Genomic DNA, 20,298 nt, shown 5'->3' with positions numbered 1-20,298 from the left:
AGAGAAATTTACCCTTATGGCTGGTTTTGTGGTCCAGGGTCACATATATACTTCTTCTCCATTCCAAAAACCAAATTTGCTAAGGTCACCTGAAATCATTTGAAGAAGTGTTGGGCAGGGTGTCGATTCAGATAAACACAATTAAAATTTTATTTAACTTTGGTCAAAAATAATCAAACAAGTGTAGACTTTCACAATGTTAGCATCATCATCATTTAACAAGGAACAAGGTCTGGGAGTACGTATCCGACCTGTCAGTTCCCAGACTTAAAGAGCGTCACAATCAGCTACAACAACAACAACTTTGTATTTGTCAACCGTTAAGTTACGTTTGTCATTTTGACATCAGTTTTGCAGCCGCATGTCAAAATTCAGCAGCGCACAAACTGTATGTTGTCATCGGTTTCTTTAAACCGCATTCTGATGTGGTTTTGATTTGAGTGTTTCGCGACAGTCGCCACCGACATCTCGTATATTAGTGTCCAAATACTAAGCCTCACAAACCGTAGCAGCACATGAACAGACAAATGGAGTGCTAAAATAAAAAAATAATGCATGTCAAAGGTAGCTGGGCATCATATGGGCAACGGGTTTTTGAGATCATGTAGTCCTCAAGGTGACCGGTTGAGGACTGTTATAGGACAAACAGACAAGACTTAAGGCGGTAGAATCCCTTTACGAAAGTAAAAAAAAAAACAAAACAAAAAACAAATACGTAAAATGAAAACTCTCAAGTGAAACAGACAGCAATACTGATGCATTTCATGGCCAATGTCCTCAATCAAACAGTGCAACTGCAAATTCAAGTAGTACAATATGGAGATTTGCTTCCCAGCTGAACATTATGAGGGAATTGTGTTTTCAGACTTTTTTTTTTTTTTTTTTTGACTCAGCCGACCTACAAGCTAATGTTGCATTCATAAAGTTAAAAAAAAAAAAAAAAATTTGGGCCAATTTGTTTTCGTCGAAAGTCATTTCAATCACCAATTTTTTTTTTTTTTTTTATGGTAATCCCCAATAATGCTGCAGATTTGGGTTTGGCAGGATGATTTCACATTTTACCCACTTGCGCTCCAGATCTACATATGCAGATTACATGCAAATACAGAACGTAAAAATCATACATACCTGCTCATAACGTGAAAACGCTTTCTCTTTGTAGTTACGTTACTTTTATTAAGTGGTTCGACACCAGATGGTGTGATATATAGATACAGTCAGTGAGTAGATATTATTATGCATGAGAAAACAAGAAAAAAAGTATAAAATCAAAACAGAACAAAAATAAAACCGAAAGAAACGAACAAAATAAACCTGACCAAAATGGAGACCTGTTTTAAGTGCTTAAAAAGGTAGAACATGAAGGCCTGAGAGTCGGCCCAGAGGAAGGAATGTTAACAGGCATTAAACAAGCGCTCATGAAGGCCTGAATTTCGAACAGCGAGTATACATACGACTGACAGCGAGACGTTACTCATCCTGGTGCGCTTCCGTACTTTTGGTCATCAGATCAAAAAAACGTTAGGCTCAGCTGAAAGACAAATACATGTATGACTTTTGTGAATGCTGATTGATGTCTGTTCCTTTACTGGAGGGTTGTTGATATCAGCCTTTCCTTATTCATTTTAGTTTGGGAACATCGTGAATTACTGATATATAGTCCGTCTCTCAGCTCACTGCTTAAGTTGAAGTGCTTTGCTTCATTGTCAGGTTGATAACTGGGCCATATTTCTCTTACAGATTTAACTACTAGGCTTATCATTGCAAAGTACGAGATTTCTTGAGCGTCCTCCGACCTGTGCGGGGGGAACGGGGAGGAAGGGATGTTTCGTTTTCTTGATTATTGTTTCTTCTTGATTTTTAAATCACTCCCTCTCTTTTTTAATTCATTTTGTCCTGGAATATATACAGGTTGTTGGTGGCGGCCACAGCTATGACGTTCTCTTTCGGGTGCCAGGCGGTGTGTAGGATCTTCTTGTTGAAGTCCAGGCTGTCCACGCTGATTTCGTCTTTCTTCCGTTTGCCTCCGGTGCAGACCTTGCGGGGTTTGAGAATGGCACGGGGTTTACTGTTCTCCCTCGATGCCTCCAGTGTGATGTCCCTGCGCGTGTTCCTGTCAAACATCCTGAAGAAATTGTTGTAGGAACCCGTCATAATGGCACTGAGGAGGATGGAATTGCAGGGGCCGATGAGATGAAAAAAAAGAAAATAAAAAAAAAATGTCAATTTGTTGCAAATGATATGTAAAACTATTTTTTTTTTCTTTTTTTTGCACCAACGTTTTCAATTACATTCAAGCAAACTGTGATGCATTTACTATTTTTTTCCTATCTGCATAATAGGTTGCAAACCGTTTTTAGATCTTTTTTGTTTGTATCTCAAGTATAACACCGTTTTGATGCAGGATCAGAAATCTGATTCCCAGGTAGTACTTATTTTTTGATTCACTATTTTAATTTTGATTCAGTTTAAAAAACCTGATTCAGTGATTCTTTCAATCACATCATTTGTGTTCAAGTACCACTTCCTCAATACCAAATCAGAAATAAAATCCTGTTATCATATAGGATAAACATTAAAGTAAACATTACAATTGTTCACTTTTAAATCTTATAAAGATTTTAATAAAAACTGAATCAAACAATTCTGGCTGAAATGTACACCTGGTGTAGGTGTGTGCATCTACCTTCGGCCCAAATTAGTTTCGTCACAGGTGGGCTGCTGCTAGCACTAGATTAAGGAAATCAGCCGCTAAAGAAAAAGTTTTGACTCAAATCTCGACACAAATCTACAGTGTGCGCGTGCATAAAAATGTGATGTTCTTCTATTGTCTAAAAAAAGCTTTTAGGTGCGTTATTGGCAACGCCACCCTCTGGTTACATTAACACGTTAGCACCACATCAGCCTTGAAAACATAGAGAATTATTGGAAAAAAACGATATATATAATAAATTCACAGCATATTCGATATTCTATTATTAAATCAACTAATCAAATATTTGAAAATAGTGATTCCAAATATGTGTGTGTGTGTACACACATACACACGTGCATAATATATATATATATATATTAAAAAAAAGGTAATGTAATATTTTGCCAGAATGTTTAACTTCCAAACACTGGTATAACATACAATTTTATTATATTATTAATTATATATTAATTTCTAATTATTTTGTCATAATATTTCTCTTAAAACAATTTATCTCTATATAACTAAAACTATATATACATTTTAAAAGTTCTTGGAACCCGGGAGGGTAAAATTCAGTGTGAACTCAGAATCCATCGTTATTAAATACGGATCCGCACCTGTCTGAACCGTTCCAACAGCACTCAAACTTGTCGAAAATGCAGTCGTTCTCGTAGAGAGAGCACAACTTGCTACGTAGGTACTCGTGTACCTAAAACAGAGGAGCACAACAAATGTGAATCAGCAACAAAAACTAACAAAGAAATTGTCGTATCATTTGCAAAATGATATTTAAGCAGCGTGTGTAACTTTGGGGAGGTGCCGGCAGTATTTGAAGAATGTATTAATTGAAGACGTGAAACACCATGTTCTGAAAACATGACCGTACACGCTCTGGAATGTCAGCTGTTGCAATAAGATCTCTACTGTACCTGGTAGGTCTCTACGGGCCGGTTCTCCATATTCAGGTCCCAAACCTTAACAGAGAGGTAATCGCGGGTCATCATGTATCGACCGCTGTGGCTGAACTTGACGTCAGATATGGAGGAGATGATTTCTGAGAAGAACGACCGGCTGCTGGGATCTTCTGGCTCCTCAAAAACTTAGGACAAACAAAAAAAAAAAAACACATTTGATGACATTTCAGACTTGCAGCAGAAACATTAAAAGCTGTTTGAGTAAAAAAAAAAGAAAGAAAAAAAAAAAAAAAAGAATAATACCAGTAGTTTGGATCAGAAAGATTTTTTTTTTTTAAACAAATGGATACTTTTGCTCAAAAGTGACTGTAGAATCTTTATACTCTCTTCAATATTGATATGAAATGTCCTTTTGTCGCAAAACAGCATATTACAATGATTTCCGAAGGATCATATGACACTTGAGACTGGAGTAATACTGAAAATTCAAACGTTTTGCTTTACACGACAGAAAGATAGAAAAAAAAGCATTTTAAAAATATAAAAATAAATGCATGAATTTCTTTTCTTTTTTTTTTTAATACAACCTTTTTTGTGAATATAATTTTACAATTTTACAATTTTTTTTTTTTTAAAGCAAATAAATACTCTTTGTGAGCACAAGTGCCTTCTACCAGGTGGTTGAGGAGATGCCCCCCTAAAAAAAAGTAAAGAGCTTTGAGTGTTTAGAAAATTATTATTACCAAAAAGATCTGACCCCAAGCTTTTGAACAGTGGTGCGTGTATATATCCCACAATGCATTTGACTTGATCTTCATATATTTAGTGTGACCAATGGACCAGAAATGAACCCTATCAAAAAGAGCAGACTGCCAAATGCCAAAATGTGTATTCTAGAATAAATCATAACGTCAAATCTTCTTTTTGTAAAGAACATAATACTTGGTAAAATAACACAAATAAAGGATTGAATTGCATATATACACACTAACAGTTAACAAACTAAAATAAAATGCTGGATATATAATGCTAACAGTCCATTCATTCCATCCAAACACTTCAGTTTTATGCACTCGTGTTCTGTTTTGTACTGACAGGAAGTAAATGGGGAGAGTTTGCTTTTTTGGTCTGGAGTAAACGGAGTGCTCGATTAATTACATAATCCAGTTATTACATAACACAAGGCCATGCTGACATTAAACAGTGGATGGCAAAAACCGACAAAAGAAGAACTTTCCACTGCCTCTTAGTGAGAGAGTCTGATCGGGTTTTAGGAGAAAAGGACAGTGTGTCAGGGAACATTCCCACGTAAAGAGTTCAGACTCGCCATCTGATGGGAAATAAAGGGACGGAAGAATATAAAAGGGAAAAAAAGAGGGGGGAAAAGACAAATGGAAAAAAAGAGAGACTGGACTGACTTAAAATACTCACATTTGCTATGTCTATCACAGAGCGCGGCGGCCCTCATGTCACACAAGCGGATGGTTCCTTTACTACTGCTGTACACAAAGACATTACACTGGTGCGGGTGACACTCGGCCGCCGTTATCACCTCCGTCAGCTCCTCCATATTGGCTGGTTTTATATCTACAATGTCTGAGGAGGGAAACGGTAAAGGAAAGCAACAGAAATGACTTCAAACACACTTTTAAAGTCATTGAGCCGTGTCAGAGATGCAGGCCTCGGTCATTCCTTGGGGACTCGGTTTCTGAAGAAACGGTTGAAAAGGTCTTAATCCACACATACTAAAAATTTGTATGTTTTACAGTAAAATACAAATGATCAAGGGGACATACTGTATTGTGAACCTATTGCAGTCTAAATGATTAATATATTGGACCATATAGGCGCAACTATATTACGTCATTTCACAAGCATAGAGAATACTTACAAGTCTTAAAAGGTACATATAAAAATAAAGAAAACCAGGCATGTGGAATTTATAGTATAGACATTCATAGAAGACAAATTCAGATCAGGCACATTTCAATAACAGAGAGGGGAAAAAACTGATCGTCACTGATTTGGTAAAGGATACTAAAACTTCTATCTGTGATTTCTAAATGCCAGAGGTTTATTCTGAGGTCGTCTGCAGAAAGGTATGTTTCATAATCACTATTTACTGAAATGGAATTGATGTGATATGTATGTGCATTAGCAAATATTCTGCGTGGGCTTGCTTCCACCATCAAGTCCATCGGCATCAGCACAGGAACCTGCGAAACAACAACGAAATATTAAGCCAAGAAAAGGTACACATTGAAAAGAACATGAAATATTTTCTTTAACTCCCCTCTCAAATTCTAAGTTAATATTTGCATACATAAACATATATTAGGGGTGTAACTGTTCACAAAAATAATGATTTGGTTCGATACAACACAGTGGTGTCACGATTCGGTATGTTTTCGATACAGCAAAAAAAAAAAGGGAGCTAGATACATTTCCTTGATTTTTACATCAAAGTATGATCTTTTATTATTTTACTTTGAACAATGATGGAGCTATACTTGGCCCGTCTTCTTAGCAGCATATCAAACAAAAACCAAAACCAAATAAGTCCTTATAAAAAAACTGAATGAAATATTGTAGTATAAGCTATAAACAAATATACAAGAAAAGCACAATTTTGTTTTTATATGGAACTCTGTGTTTTTACTCAATTTGTACGATTTCTTCAGAAAGATGAGTGTCTCCACGTTTTCTTCAGACAGCACAGATCTGCTTGATGTCACCTGCAGTGGAAAACACCCTCTTGGTAGAGACAGATGTTCCAGGCACAGCCAGGTAACGCCGTGCCAACATGGCAAAATGAGGGTATAAAGTGCTTTTGGGCTTTCCACCATTTCAGTGGATCTGCATCCACTCCCTGAACAATTGCATCTCCCCCTTCGCCATTTTGACCACAGACTTTGAGATTGGCTCCTGGTCATGGGTCATGAACAGTCCTCCAAACAGCTCAGTCATGGCCAATTTCTTTTCTTGTGGAGGTAATGTTGAGGGCTCCAGGTCCACTGTCTGAGTCTCTATGGAGGTGGCTCTGTGGTGCCTGTGGCTTGGCCCTGGAGAAATATTAAAAAAAAAAAAAACTATAAAAATCTTACCCTAGTAAAATAAAATGATCAGGTGTTAGAAATCAAGTGTAACCTTGTTTCTACAAAGACTGGGACTGACTGAAGAGTTGTGAGACAGATGCTAATACCCCATAGCATGGGACTCACTACAAAAGGTTAGTATTAATCACACATGGGAAGGTTATACACAGGAACATGGAATACCACAATACAGAACAGATTACAAAGAACACATCAAGGTGTACTCACAGTGTCAACGATATTGAAATAAAAACATAAGAATGCAAATAATTAGATCAAAAATATAGTAAGCAGCAAAATATAAATAGTACCTGTTGTTCAGTGCTCAATCTCTGTGGTGAGAAGGTCAGAGTCTCAGGCCAGTGATAGAATCCAAGTGTAGCAATGACTTGAATCGTGGATCCAAAGCGGTGCTCTTGTGTAGGTAATCTTGCAGACCAGGTTCTGTGTGTCTCTGCTGCAGGTCATTTCTGATTTCATTTCAGTTTTGCCATCTCTCACTGCTGTGCTGTCATCATCAGACAGTACCATTGATTTCAGGATCATCGTTTTCTTAGGCAGGAACATGGACGCAGATGGAGCGGACTCAGTTTTCAAAACTGTGATGACATGTCATTTTTAAACAAAGTCACAAAGTCTTTAACATTTTTCTTCAAAGCTTTGCCCGCCACTGCAGAATACACTGCTGTCTGCAGCTCAAGATATCTTTCAATCATATCGTAGCATAAATTCCATTTAGCTGGTATATCTTGGATGAGTTTGTGAATAGGAAGCTGCAGCAACTCCTGTTTTGTCTTCAACACATGGGTCGCTGTTGTGCTTCTGTGAAAGAAGGTCACAATCTTTCTGATCTTTGCCAGGAGGCGAGAGATCTGCTGCACTGCCATTGCTTTCTGAGACTGAGATTAATGACATGGGAAAAGCATCCTATTTGTGTTGCGAGTCCAGCAGCTCCAACAGCATTAACTATATTCCTGCCATTGTCAGCAGTGACAGGAATAGGTACATTAGCTCGTTCCAGCTTCCACATTTCCACTGCTTCTGTCATTCCTTTGGACAAATCCTCACTTGTGTGACTCTAAAGGGGGAGTTTTCATCTCCCATTCAGCGGTAAGGTAATGTGCCGTTACAGTCAGGTAAGCTTTGTGTAGCCCTTGACGTCTAGCAGTCCGTTGTAAGAGCAAACACTGGTGCTTCGGCTAACTGGTTCTCTATTTGGGCTTTTGTTTTATTTTGTACAAAGCAGGAATCGTGAAGGAATAGTGTTATGGGGCTCAATTACAACAAAGATGCTGTTGGTAAGTTTTTGACTCCACTTAAGCATAAAAATACAATAATCCATTTGCAGATATTTAAGAAACATGGTAAGTTAACATACTTGTTTATCTGAAAAACAATGCTACAGTTATTCTTTCTTTGAAAATGTGCATTTCCGGGCCGGAATGTCAGTCTCTGTTATGGTTTGTGAAACCTGCCCACTGCCAGTTTACCTAATTGTATTTAGGCACCCCTGGTTGGGGTGTTCATCATTCATCATCAAGTGCGCTCATTCCTGTTGGTGTCGTCAATCTGGCAACCTGCATGTGTGTCAAGTCTTAGGGGGAGGGGCCGGGTGAAAAAAAACCCCTCTCCAATATTTTTCATTTGGATTGCAATACCTAGTTCAACAACTCTGTCACAATCCTATATAAAGCATCTTTAAGCATGTTCTTAAAACCCATGTTTTCCACTACAGAGTAAGGTCTCATATCCTTGGCTATGTTTGCAGCGTGTGTGTTTCTAGTTTTCATCTAGTTCCAGTTATTGACACAATGGGGTGATTTCAGCATAAATGTGTTTGGCATGTTTGAAGTATTGCCGCTGATGTAGCTTAATGTCGTGTAGCAGATGCAACATACCATTGTTTTTTTTTATCATCACCCTCATAACTTACGGGGAAACCAAAGTGGTCCCAAACGGCACACCTGTTGGTTATTGGAGGATCCTCTATTTCTGGTCTGGTAATTGAATTAAAGTCTATAGCTATATTGCAGTGAGCTAGGAATAGTGTGTTTTTCTTTGGGTGGTGGGCTGCCTTGTTGAGCACAGTGGCACTGAGAACATTACATTTTACACATTTTAATCTTTTTATTTTCCAAATATAATAGTATTCGACCGAATCGTTGGGTTTGTAGTGTGTACTGAACCGAAAGCCTCGTACCGAATGGTTCAATGCGAATACGTGTGACGTTACACCCATAATATAGATATAAATATATTAGTGCTGTCAAACGATTAATCGCATCCAATATAAAAGTTTTTATTTACATAATGTGTGTTATGTATATACAAAGACACCCATACAGTTTATATTTTGAAAATATTTAAATATAATTATATTAATATAAATACTATCATACATAAATATATTTAATATATAATAAAAAAAAATCTTAAATATACATGCGCGCGTATATAATAAACATAGACAGTGTACACACACATTATGTAAACAAAAACTTTTATTTTGGATGCAATTAATCGAGAATAATCGTTTGACAGCACTAAATATGCAATAGAATATAACAACCAATATAAAACCTATACAAGGTTGCGATTATATTATGGCACACTGCTGTATAGTTTTTCAAAAATGTACTTGTCTTGACTTGTCTGGAACGCGTCTCTTTCTCAGGTGCAGTCCTGCTCCACTGATAGCTGGGTTTATACTGCGCATTTACATCACATGGCATGTACTCTACAGACTACAGGTTCTGGAAACATCTGACTTTAAATCTTATTAAATATGTATTAACTAAAAACCTGTGCTTCACTGGCTGCGCTCTCAACTCAAAATGTCATCTGAAGAGAAGCGGCAGACTAACCCGTAGTGTTGTGATTCGGAACGGATCTCGCAGTCTTCCGTCTTCGTCTTTAAGATTATATCCATCTGCTCGTTTGTCCCTTTCACTGATCTTCCATAGTTTGATGGTTTTATCTTTGTGAGGAAAAAAAAGAAGCAAGTCAGTAATAGAGAAATTGCACATCCAAAACTTGTTTCTAAAAAGAGGAAATTAAGCCAAAAAGCACCACATTTTCCTTTAATCAGAGCAAAATGTGTCATTTTCTGTCTAGGTAGGCAGCTCAAATAATTTTGAAACAGCTATAGATACACCACCATTCATACATTTTGAGATGGTAAGATTTTTGTTGTTTTTGAAAGCCTCTAATTTTCACCAAGGTTGCATTTGATTTATGTATAAACACAGTAAAAACAGAAATATTGCGACAAAAAAATAAATATAGAATTGTTTAGGATTTTTTTTGATGAATGGACACTTCAAGGCAAAATCACAACAGAGTCTTCATACCGTTTGCAGAAAGGAGAAAGTGTGCAGCGTTCTGTTGCGGGAGCCATCTGATTTTATTGATCTTCTCCTCGATTTCTAAACTTTTCAAGTAATCAAACTCAGGCTCGTGACTCTGAAAGGTGCTGTACACGTTGTATTCCCCTCTTGAGAGCAGGCGGTTTTTACTCTGTGGACAGAAACATTGAACACTTACGTAAACGCATGGAATCACACTTCCTAAATAAAAAATGAAATGCAGTAAAAATCTTTGGGTTGCATCACCTCCTGTTCTCGCTGAAATATGACAACTCTTCCCCCTTTGTCTCCTGTGGCTAATAACTCCCCCGAATAGTTAAATTCAACAGTTGAGATAATGTCCGCTGCATATCCGAAAGGAAGAAAGCAAGATTAGACAATTATTTACTTCATACATTAAACATGCACAGCTTTAAAAAAGAAGAAAGCTTTGACACCAACATTAACTTTCTAAATGAATGTTTTTGATTTTATTGTGCAAGACTAATCATTGAATATCATGCCAAAGACAAATCACATTTTTCTTTCATTAAATATTCATTATTCATGACTCATCTTCATGCATGCTTAAGTTGAAATGTTTTAAGCTCAAACCATAGTTAAAACTAACCTATATCCCGAATCTGTCATACATTCAACATGCACGGCTTCAAAAAAGTAAAAAGACGCCAAAATTGTCCCTAAATGCATGTTCCTGGTCTTATTTTTGCAACACTGATCAATGCACGTTGTGCCGATATATGCTATATTAAAGTCTCATTCATACACATTTAAGTGTAGATGTTTTAACTGAAGTAAAATGGATCTATGCTCCGTGTGGATCATTTCCTGCCGCTTCACCCCTTCTGATCTCTCTCGTTTGGGGAGGGGAGGACACAGGGACAAACAGAGGCACGATTCAATGTTCCTGAAACAGAACATTTAGCTCAATGGAGACAGGCCTAGGCTTCATTTAGCTGAAGGATCACACGCCAAAAACACAGGACAAGAGATAATCAAAACCAAACTGAAACAAATCTAATGACCGTTTGGTTTCTTCACTGTGGATATATTGAGGAAACTCTTCATCAGGTGAAAAACGCTGATGAGTGATGAATTAATCTGAGCAAACCTAAATGATTCAGTAGCTCCTTCGGTCTCAGTTCAGAGCTAGCTTTAGCTACAGGTTTGGTTTAAAAAACAAGCATGAATTTAAAAAAAAAAAAGATTGTTTTGACGAACAGCAAAAAGTTTTCAGTTTTCAGTTTATACAGAAACAGCACAGTTCACAGAACTTCTGTGTTGAGTACCATCAAAGTCTGTGTGAGAATATCATTTACACACCCCTGTAACTTTGTGTGTTTTTTAATTTTTATTAATTCAAGAGTGTTTGGGATAACACAAAATAAATGTACCACTTTGAGGGGACTCATTTGGTTAGAGATTTTGACTCCTAGCCCTAAGGTTGTGGGTTCGAGTCTCGGACTGGCAACACCACACCTGAGGTGCCTAAAGAAACTAAACTAAGAGAAATCCAGAGTGGAAGGAATCAGCTAATGAGGAACAAACAGGTGGTGGTCTCGGTGTGTTATGGACCATCTGTGTATCATCTGATTAATCAATCTCTAGTCACACCAGTGACAGAGTAATCTGATGACTCACAAACATCACGAAACATGGAGAACATGGCCGGTCATATTTCAACATCAATACAAAGATTATTCAGCATACAGAAAAAAAGGCTTTACTGATGACAATCCTCTTAACATCCTGTTACATTACTGTTCAAGTCATCACCACTTAATGATAGCAAATAAGATGTAACCAAATTAAAATCAACTTTTACACAAATATTAATTTTCACCTTCGAAATTCGTTTTTTTTTAACACAGCCCTAATGCACATACAGTCTGACAACGGATTGCCTAAGACTAAGACTTTTGCACAGTAGTTTATGCATAAAGTATGTATAAATAGATTAAGTATATTAAAATAAGTATAAAGTATACGTTTATATGCGTTAAGGGCTTGATTTTTGCTGGAGAAAACAGCTGTGGTGTGATGAACGGTGAACGGAGCGAAAACTTTACAGTAGATGAGAAACCGATTGCTCCCTCGTGACCTTTTGTCAACTGTATTTATGACAAAAATATGCACAGATACTGCCGTTTTCATATAACATTTAAGCAGACTGACTGAGGCGATGGCAAATTTGTGTGCAGTTTACGAAGCCAAATATTTAAATCGATCGCTCAGGCATTTAAGAGGCACCGAAATCTGCGTGCTGATTCGGTTTCGGTGCATACCGGTTCCAAAGGTACTGGTTCCATATTGGTACAGGTGCCAATGGTTTCGGTACCCAACCCTAAAGATGATAATATCACCAATAATAATATAAGAGTTACAATTTAATGAATGCAAACTAATATGAACATACCATTTAAATATTTATCACCTTCTTAAATTATATAAACTTTTGTACTAATCAAAATTAAAAACAAGTTTGTTTTTTAATGAGTGCACATTAGATTGCACCAATTTTAACTGATATGTTGCTATATGACACAACTGACAAATATCTATACTATGAAAAAAATAGCTAATATAATTATTATTATTGCTATTATTTATATGATTTTATACAAAACGGTTAGTTCCACATACCAAAAATCTAAATAAAACAAAATATATCTTATAAATATTGATTTATCTTCTTACAGTAATGACTACTTAATTATGGTTTAACGGTCATAAATACACAAATTTAAAACATTTTTGGTCCTTAAAATAGACCTTCATTTTATTTCTGCAAAATATATGCACTATTTCCCCCTCTTAATTTTGGAGTTTAAGGTGACCTGCCCTGGACATGTTTTTGTCAAATTCAATCTAGCGTAAAGAGTCATGGTCATCAACTATCCTGATTTTTCATCGTGTGATGTGCATCTGAAGATGACACAAGTACAGATAGAGAGGAAACACCTCTGTACTGTATCACAACACAAACCAAGACAGCCGCAGCAGCAGCGGGGGAAGCGTAGGCAGGTACAGGACCATCTCGTAAATAAACCACTCGAGCAAATATTAACGAATAACATCCACATCAGACATCAGCCACAACCTACAGCAACATAACATCAGCACCTCCCAAAACCATCAAATTAGAGCATCCTACAGTAATCCAAACGACACGTTACATCACAGAGGAGTCCGTTAGCGCTAGGAAAAGCTCAAAAACAAGCGGAGAACCCAGTGTAAGAGGCAGACGGAGATACATGCACACATACCCATCCTGAAAGGTAGAGAGAGGCCATTATAGAACAGTTCCAGGCTGTGTCTGTCAGCAGCACACAAGCAGCAGAGCAAGATTTAAGAGCCTGAGAGTATCTGCAGTATGGACGGCGCTGGCTGGTGAGCGGAGGGTGCCATGTTGGACAGGACAGACCGTGAGGGAATCCCTCCACACATGACACGAACCCTTCATGTGAGATCCTGAAGGAATTTCGGCCTTATAAACATCCACATATAACTTAAACGGAGTTTGCACTGCAGTCCTTCCCACAAACAAATGACTCACTTCCTGTTTGAATGTGTTTCAGGGGTGGAGAAACAGCACACAAGCAACTAAAACAATACATTCACCATGATTTAAAAAAATTCTACTTAATATCAATTATTGGACAAATGTATACTACAAAATGTTATTGACTATATACATATCTCTCTCTCTCTATCTACACACACACACACTAAGGGTGGAAAAATAAAATTTGATACAACATAGTACTGTGATATTTTCCATGACGATACTGTATAAATACACGTCCCTGTCGATACATGTCCCCGTTCATGTTTAAAGTGCCCCTATTACGCCCTTTCCAATATTGCCTTTCATACAGTGTGTAATGTAGCTGCTTGTGAATGTAAACAATCTGCAAAGTTGAAAAGCACACCATGAATAAAGATATTGGTTCCCAAAATAAAGAAGACTCTCTACAGCCTAAACGAGTTGTTTTTAATTCAAGTTCAAATCCCACTTCTGTGACGGCTACATATCACGGGGTAACACATTTGCATAATGTGCGCCTATGTTCTACGCTGGCCAGGCGCGAACAACTTGACCCCGCCCACAAACAAGTCATTCAACAAACGACTGCTTCTCTGATCTGAATCGGAGTTTAACGCGGGATTCACAAAACGCTTGCTGTTGAAAGATAGATCAGTATCCTGTTTTTTTGAACAAGCTGCTTCACTGAATCACAACCTGTAAGTATGATAAATAATAGATGTTTATATTTTCTATTGAGCATTCAAAACACAGAAATATTGAAATGGGAATCATTTCTGACATGCTGTGAGCTGTAGACCAACCACAACAGACGAGGCCATCTGACCAATCAGAGCAGAGCACGCTCACGCAAATGGGTGGAAAGACTGAATTTCTTCAAATGAATCGTTTGAGAATTGCTGGAAAATAAGGTGATATTAAATGCATATTTTAAGAAACGAAAGCATTTTTTGACCTTGCATGCACGTAATCCTATTGTAGGAGACTCCCAAAATGATATAAGAATTATGAATTATAAAATGGCATAATACGGGCTCTTTAAATCGGATGTAAGACTAAATTTTATTTTAATTTACTGACTTAAAAAAAAAAAAAAAAAAAAACATTTATTTAAATTTTGACAGCAGTCTACTTTCCAATGCCCCATTAGCTGAAGGGTTTGTACAACTTTTTTGTACACGTTCAAGTTGCATTGTTCAAAATATCTGTAGCAGTTCAGAAGTGCATACCAGTTTACATTTAATTAAGTTGGACTAGATTCAACTGTAACACAAATAATTGAGTTTGCCAGGTGTATACAACATTTATGACAGGTTGTCATGAAAGTGTTGATCAGTTGGTCTGGTTGACAATCCCATTTTGCACTGCAGCAATAAAACTGAAGTGAGAAACTGAGAATTTTTTTTTTTTTTGTTTGTTTGTTACCAAAGTTTACCTTTACATAATTTGAAGTTGGAAAAAATGGCTAAATTACAATATAAATCACAGAAATACAAAAAAAAAAAGTCTAATAAGATTTTAATTCACACAAATGGCTGTATTATATTTATTACTTTTTTTAAATTGAAATTTAAATTATTTAAGGAATTAAAAAGATAAAACATTTATAAAATCATTTAAGAAATAGAAAATACATAAAAAAAATTGTAAATTAAAATTGTAAAATAATGTTAAATAACAGAAAAATATGTAAAAATGCATTAGTTATTGCTTTCTGAATCTACTTGACAACAATGGCTCTCATTGCAAGGTATAAAACACCTTTTTCATCTAATTGATGAATCAAACAAACAAATATCAAGTCAATAAGAACTCATTTTTGCACATTTCAATAAATCATATGCAACACGTTAATAAGGCTATAAGAACAGCTTTTTGCTCAGTTTCCTGCTCTAAAACACACAAAACCAGCAAAAACCTCCACTAGAAAGTGCAGAGAAAACCGGAAGTCTTCACACTTAGGAATTACTTGGATGGCAAGGAGCCAGCGACTATCCCAGAGCCATTTATTATGCTGAGCGTGAGAAAGTCACAGCAAATTTAATTCTAATGTTTGCATTCTGCAAGCACAGTCTGAAGGCCCGCTAAAAATACACACAATATGGACAGTACTGTTTTGAATCCAAATTCGCATGCATCCTTATCACTACAACTCAAAATTCCATTTCCACAGAATTCCACAAAGAAGGATTAGGCTATCGCTCGGAACAATCACACCTCACAAGCTGGCCAAACAGTGATCTCTAAATAACCTTCTCTAGCACGATATTACACCAGTCAATGTGTCCGTCTCCTAGAAATTCATTTTATTTTTTACAGAGGGCAAAGCAGAGAGCTTGAAGAGGAAAAAACATTAACAACCAACTGCCACCATACAAACAACACTCAACTAAGATACTAAAAACTTTTGTTTCAACATTAAACTTCCTTACGAAGGTCTCTGAACGGAATAGAACAGCTACATTTTGTCTCCTATAGAGTGACATGATTTGATATTTTTAGCAAAATAATATAGAAAGGCCTCAATGACTGATCTCTGGATGGAGCGGAGTGCACCCTCGGACACGACACATGGATAATGTGAGCTGGTCGGACCAGTTGGACATGCTTTCCACTGTTTCAAAGGCAGGATGTGCTTCCCTACAGGAGCCCCAGAAAACAGCAAAACTGTTCACTGACGCGTGTGCCCAACAGCAGACCAATCCATCAATCTGCAAAGTGCCATGCCATAATAATACATTCTGATTTGGATTTATTGTTACTACTGTACTTCGCTAACTGCCTGTTTGCTAACAATCACCATCACGTGATTAAAAACTCAAAAAATAGTTTGACGAGCATTGCATTCTTTCCCATGCAACCATATTTCCTAATGAAACTGACTGATAGTTTCATTTAAATAAAAAAAGCAGTCAATTATCTGCTACTTGTCAATGATAGTCTGACTTCAGGCAATTTTATTAACTGGCCAATTATTATTTTATTTTTTAATTTAAGACCATTTTGCTTTCATAACGTCGTCTTTCATAACATCTACTGTAAAGAAAAATCCAAAATATTCCATCTTACACTTACTGAGTTTTTATATTTCAATTACAATACATATCTTTAAAAGATTTTCTAAGTCAAAAATGTCCAATTCTGCAGAACTTACGCCAAACTTAAAGGTTCATTCCTATCTATACTCCAAAGACTTTTATAGACATTTGTTTGTTCATACATCACTTGCTTTATACTTGTAACATTATATGTCTTAAAACATGGTGAATATGTATTTAACCTGGCATTATGAAAAGGCATGTAAATCAGTGTTATTTTTTTTTAATTAGATGCATCATTTGCATACGTAAATTAACATTTCAGAAAATGTTTAATATAAATTCACAGTGAATATTCAACTAAGGAATTATGGTTTATTAGTTACATTTTTGCCAAATCCTGCTGTTGTAACACACCTTAAGTAGCATAAAAGGGGAGTGGCATTATTATTCTTAAGAGCATTTGATTGGATAACAATTTGGACACACCTAGGAGTGCAACTCCAGTCATCAATATTTTTACTTTTTTTTTTTCCTACCACAGAAACATCAAATTTTGATTAAACACACTATTTCATGTTCATTAATTGCACATGTATGCATATAGCCATATGAATTTAATCAGGACAACAAAAAATATATATAAATCATGAGAAAATAAGTGGTCTGTGTTTATTTTATGACAATGACCAACTGCCTCTGCGCATTATTTCTTACACCTATTAAATTTAATCATTTAGCAGGTGGTTTTACCCAAAGAAACTTAGAAATAAAGAACATCGAAAGCATTATGTTATTCCATAAACAATATTTACAGCACTGCAATGCAAAGTTTCAAGCACAAGAGTATCTGTCCATTAACTTCCCTCTATAAACGTTTTTTTTTTTTTTTTTTTTTTTTGAAGAGTAATTACGAAATTTGGGCATGGATCTGTAACACTCCTGACTCCATCTCTTCCTATCATACCTTGCTATGCACCCTTCACTACAAAAAACTCTTCCAATGTGTTCATCACTCATGCATACTCACCCAAAGGTGTTTTAAACCAATGCAAACAGTTATTTACCTTCTGCCACATCTTCATCTACGGCTCCTTTGACCTGGGAGAAGCACCACTGGAAATCATTGCCTCCACCAGCCCCTGCAAAACAACAACACAAGTGCATTGAAATGCATGCTCAGATCAGCCTCCCAGAAGCAATTAATCACGCAGAAGCCAGAGCCCTGCCAGCCCGAGCATGCATACTGAGATAGCGCAGTGGATGTGGGTTTGATTTAGTGTCTGGTTTGATGTTTAGGCCGCACTCCTGCCGCTCGCGCCCCCGCCTACCAACTCAAACCCCCGCGCGGCGCGTTTACCTGCCATCATCGCCTGCGCCTGTTCCTCGAGCCTTCAGCGCGGCTAATCCTGGACCACAGCCGGGCGGACAGTGCGAATGAGCGCGGAATGAGAGTGAGCGGAGGCGAGCGGGATCAGCCCGTGATTTGGTTTCGTTTCAAGATGGCGCACGCTGCCCGTCGACATGACACAGTGACGTCATTTAACCAACCGAGCCGCGCGCCCGTCGCGTCGTCGCTGCGCTGACGTTTGCGCAGACGCCGTGAGTTACGCAAAACCAAACGCCCTTGTTTTGTTTTTTTATTTGTTTATTGTTAAAAAAAAAAAAAATGACACACTGAATGTATTTGTTGACTGGCAATTCAAATGACATACTGTCCGTTTTTCATTAGAACAAACCATTAACGCATTTGAGAGTTAGTTCATCTTAGTAAAGCTATTCAATGAATTTGATTTTTGAAAATCATTTTAATTTTTAAATCAATCCTCAATAAATATAATCCACTCTTCTCGGAGCACCGGCGGCGCCAGGGGGGGTCTTGGGGGGTCTCAAGACCCTGCCAAAAAATGCCTTGACCCCCCATTTGACCCCCCAGCCTCTTCCTGATTAAAAAATATATATATTCGGGATAAAGATCCAAAAATGTTTCTCTTCAAACTACGCAGAACAATAATAAATAATAATTATTTCGACATTTATTCATACACTGAACCGAGAACCGTTTCTGTCGGACGCGTCCGATTCGAGAACCGATGAGCTGATGATACTGCGCATGCGTGATTCAGCGTGAAGCAGACTGACACAGAGCGCATCTGAACTGAACTGATTCTTTTGGTGATTGATTCTGAACTGATTCTTTGCTAATGTTATAAGCGCGGGTAAACCAAAGGCTTGAATGAAGGGCAATCATCGCCAATGACGGTGTGGTGAGAAATCCAGTCCCCCCGCGAAATAGAGTCCGCTTTGGACCAAGGCGGTAGCTGTTTTAAATGCCTGATCAAAAGTTGTTATCGCGATAACTTGTATGGCTAATCGGAGCTGCGGTAGCTTGTTGTTTCAAGCTAAAATAATTTAATAAAAGCAACATACAGAATGTAATCGATCAAAATGTTTTTTAAATGTCATAAAACTAGCAACATCTCATAAATAATGCATTGTAATTAGTTTTAATATTCGGTTACTAGAACGCCTCAGCACAGCTTTTGAATATATTTTCCAGTTCTAAAATAATAATAATAATAATTGTTGTGATGAATAAAACACGTTTAGCCCACAAATTCAAAAGATTGTGGGATAGTAGAAAGATAATTATTAATAAAACAAACCTACGTACAATATTATATATATATACACACACAAACACACACACACTTTGATTATTTATTTTGACTTACTACCTAATTCATGTAATTTTTAACATTTTTTTCAATATTGTAATAAGTACTTATGTTGTTATATATGGTTTTGCTTACAAGCAGTTCATGTATTGCAATTGCTGATTGTATATTATTTAAGAAACTATTGTTTTCAAAGAAAATCATACAGCAATTATCACACTACATAAATTCATTATGATGACAGAAATTACAATTGTAATTGACTTTAACTCATATAACACAGTACATAAAATAGTACAACAGTTATGTGTACTATTACAAATCAGTAATTGTAAGTGAATAATGGCTGTTTGTGCACTGAAAGTAACTAAAAATACAGCTAGTTTATAATTGTTAATTATAAGTTGCAATTATAATATAATTGTACACATTTTCTTTTTACATATAAATGTTCAAGCAATATGAACACTATCAATGTAAGACATTTATACATTTTTCAAAATGCATAACATTTTCAAAGAATCTTTACAGAAAGACATACTGTTGTGTCTATATGGTCAAAAACACCCTCACTGTTTTAATAGTTGGTGCTAAATGCATTAGTCGTCATACATACAGCAAGCAAGCCAAAGGCAACGGTGGTTAATAAAGAAAAATCTGTAAGATGTCGATACTGGAGTAAAAAAACCTTTGGAGAAACCAAACTAACCAAAAACACTGGGGACCAGTTCTCCTCTGTATATTCAGTCTGAACATTTGGTAAAATATCATTGGTAGTTAACAGTGTTACTGCATTGATTCAGCTGTAAGGTTAGAGGTTAATTGTGCCATGTACAGGCAGCAACATTGTTTTCTCTGTGGCCCAGGTGAGGCATGCAGTGGGAGTGAAGAGTGCTAAGGTGCAGTCATCCATTCATAAATTCTTGCTTTTTTGCTGAAACTGGAAACAGTTAATCCTATGTG

General features: G+C 36.8%; 1 protein-coding gene across 1 annotated transcript; it reads right to left on the bottom strand.

Moving 5' to 3' along the window:
• Positions 1-126: 126 nt before the first annotated feature.
• LOC127968986 (serine/threonine-protein phosphatase 2A 55 kDa regulatory subunit B delta isoform-like) lies at positions 127-18,192 on the bottom strand. Its single transcript, XM_052570513.1, has 10 exons — positions 18,018-18,192; positions 17,725-17,799; positions 10,319-10,416; positions 10,058-10,223; positions 9,572-9,684; positions 5,651-5,828; positions 5,044-5,208; positions 3,628-3,797; positions 3,316-3,407; positions 127-2,161 (listed from the first exon to the last, which is right to left on the bottom strand). Exons 1-10 carry the CDS (start codon positions 18,025-18,027, stop codon positions 1,882-1,884), a joined length of 1,347 nt encoding a protein of 448 aa, XP_052426473.1. The 5' UTR covers positions 18,028-18,192; the 3' UTR covers positions 127-1,881.
• Between the last annotated feature and the right edge of the window lie 2,106 nt (positions 18,193-20,298).

This window comes from Carassius gibelio, chromosome B12 (genome assembly GCF_023724105.1).
Source record: "Carassius gibelio isolate Cgi1373 ecotype wild population from Czech Republic chromosome B12, carGib1.2-hapl.c, whole genome shotgun sequence".
Classification (NCBI taxonomy): domain Eukaryota; kingdom Metazoa; phylum Chordata; class Actinopteri; order Cypriniformes; family Cyprinidae; genus Carassius; species Carassius gibelio.
This window is presented reverse-complemented; position numbering and strand designations above follow the sequence as displayed.

Excerpts from the sequence above, each read along its gene's own strand:
- LOC127968986 (XM_052570513.1), bottom strand. Across the intron at positions 10,224-10,318 it reads TATTTCAGCGAGAACAGGAG|AGTAAAAACCGCCTGCTCTC; the intron begins GTGATGCAACCC and ends TTCTGTCCACAG. Across the intron at positions 5,209-5,650 it reads AATCACAGATAGAAGTTTTA|ACATTGTAGATATAAAACCA; the intron begins GTATCCTTTACC and ends TTCCCTCCTCAG.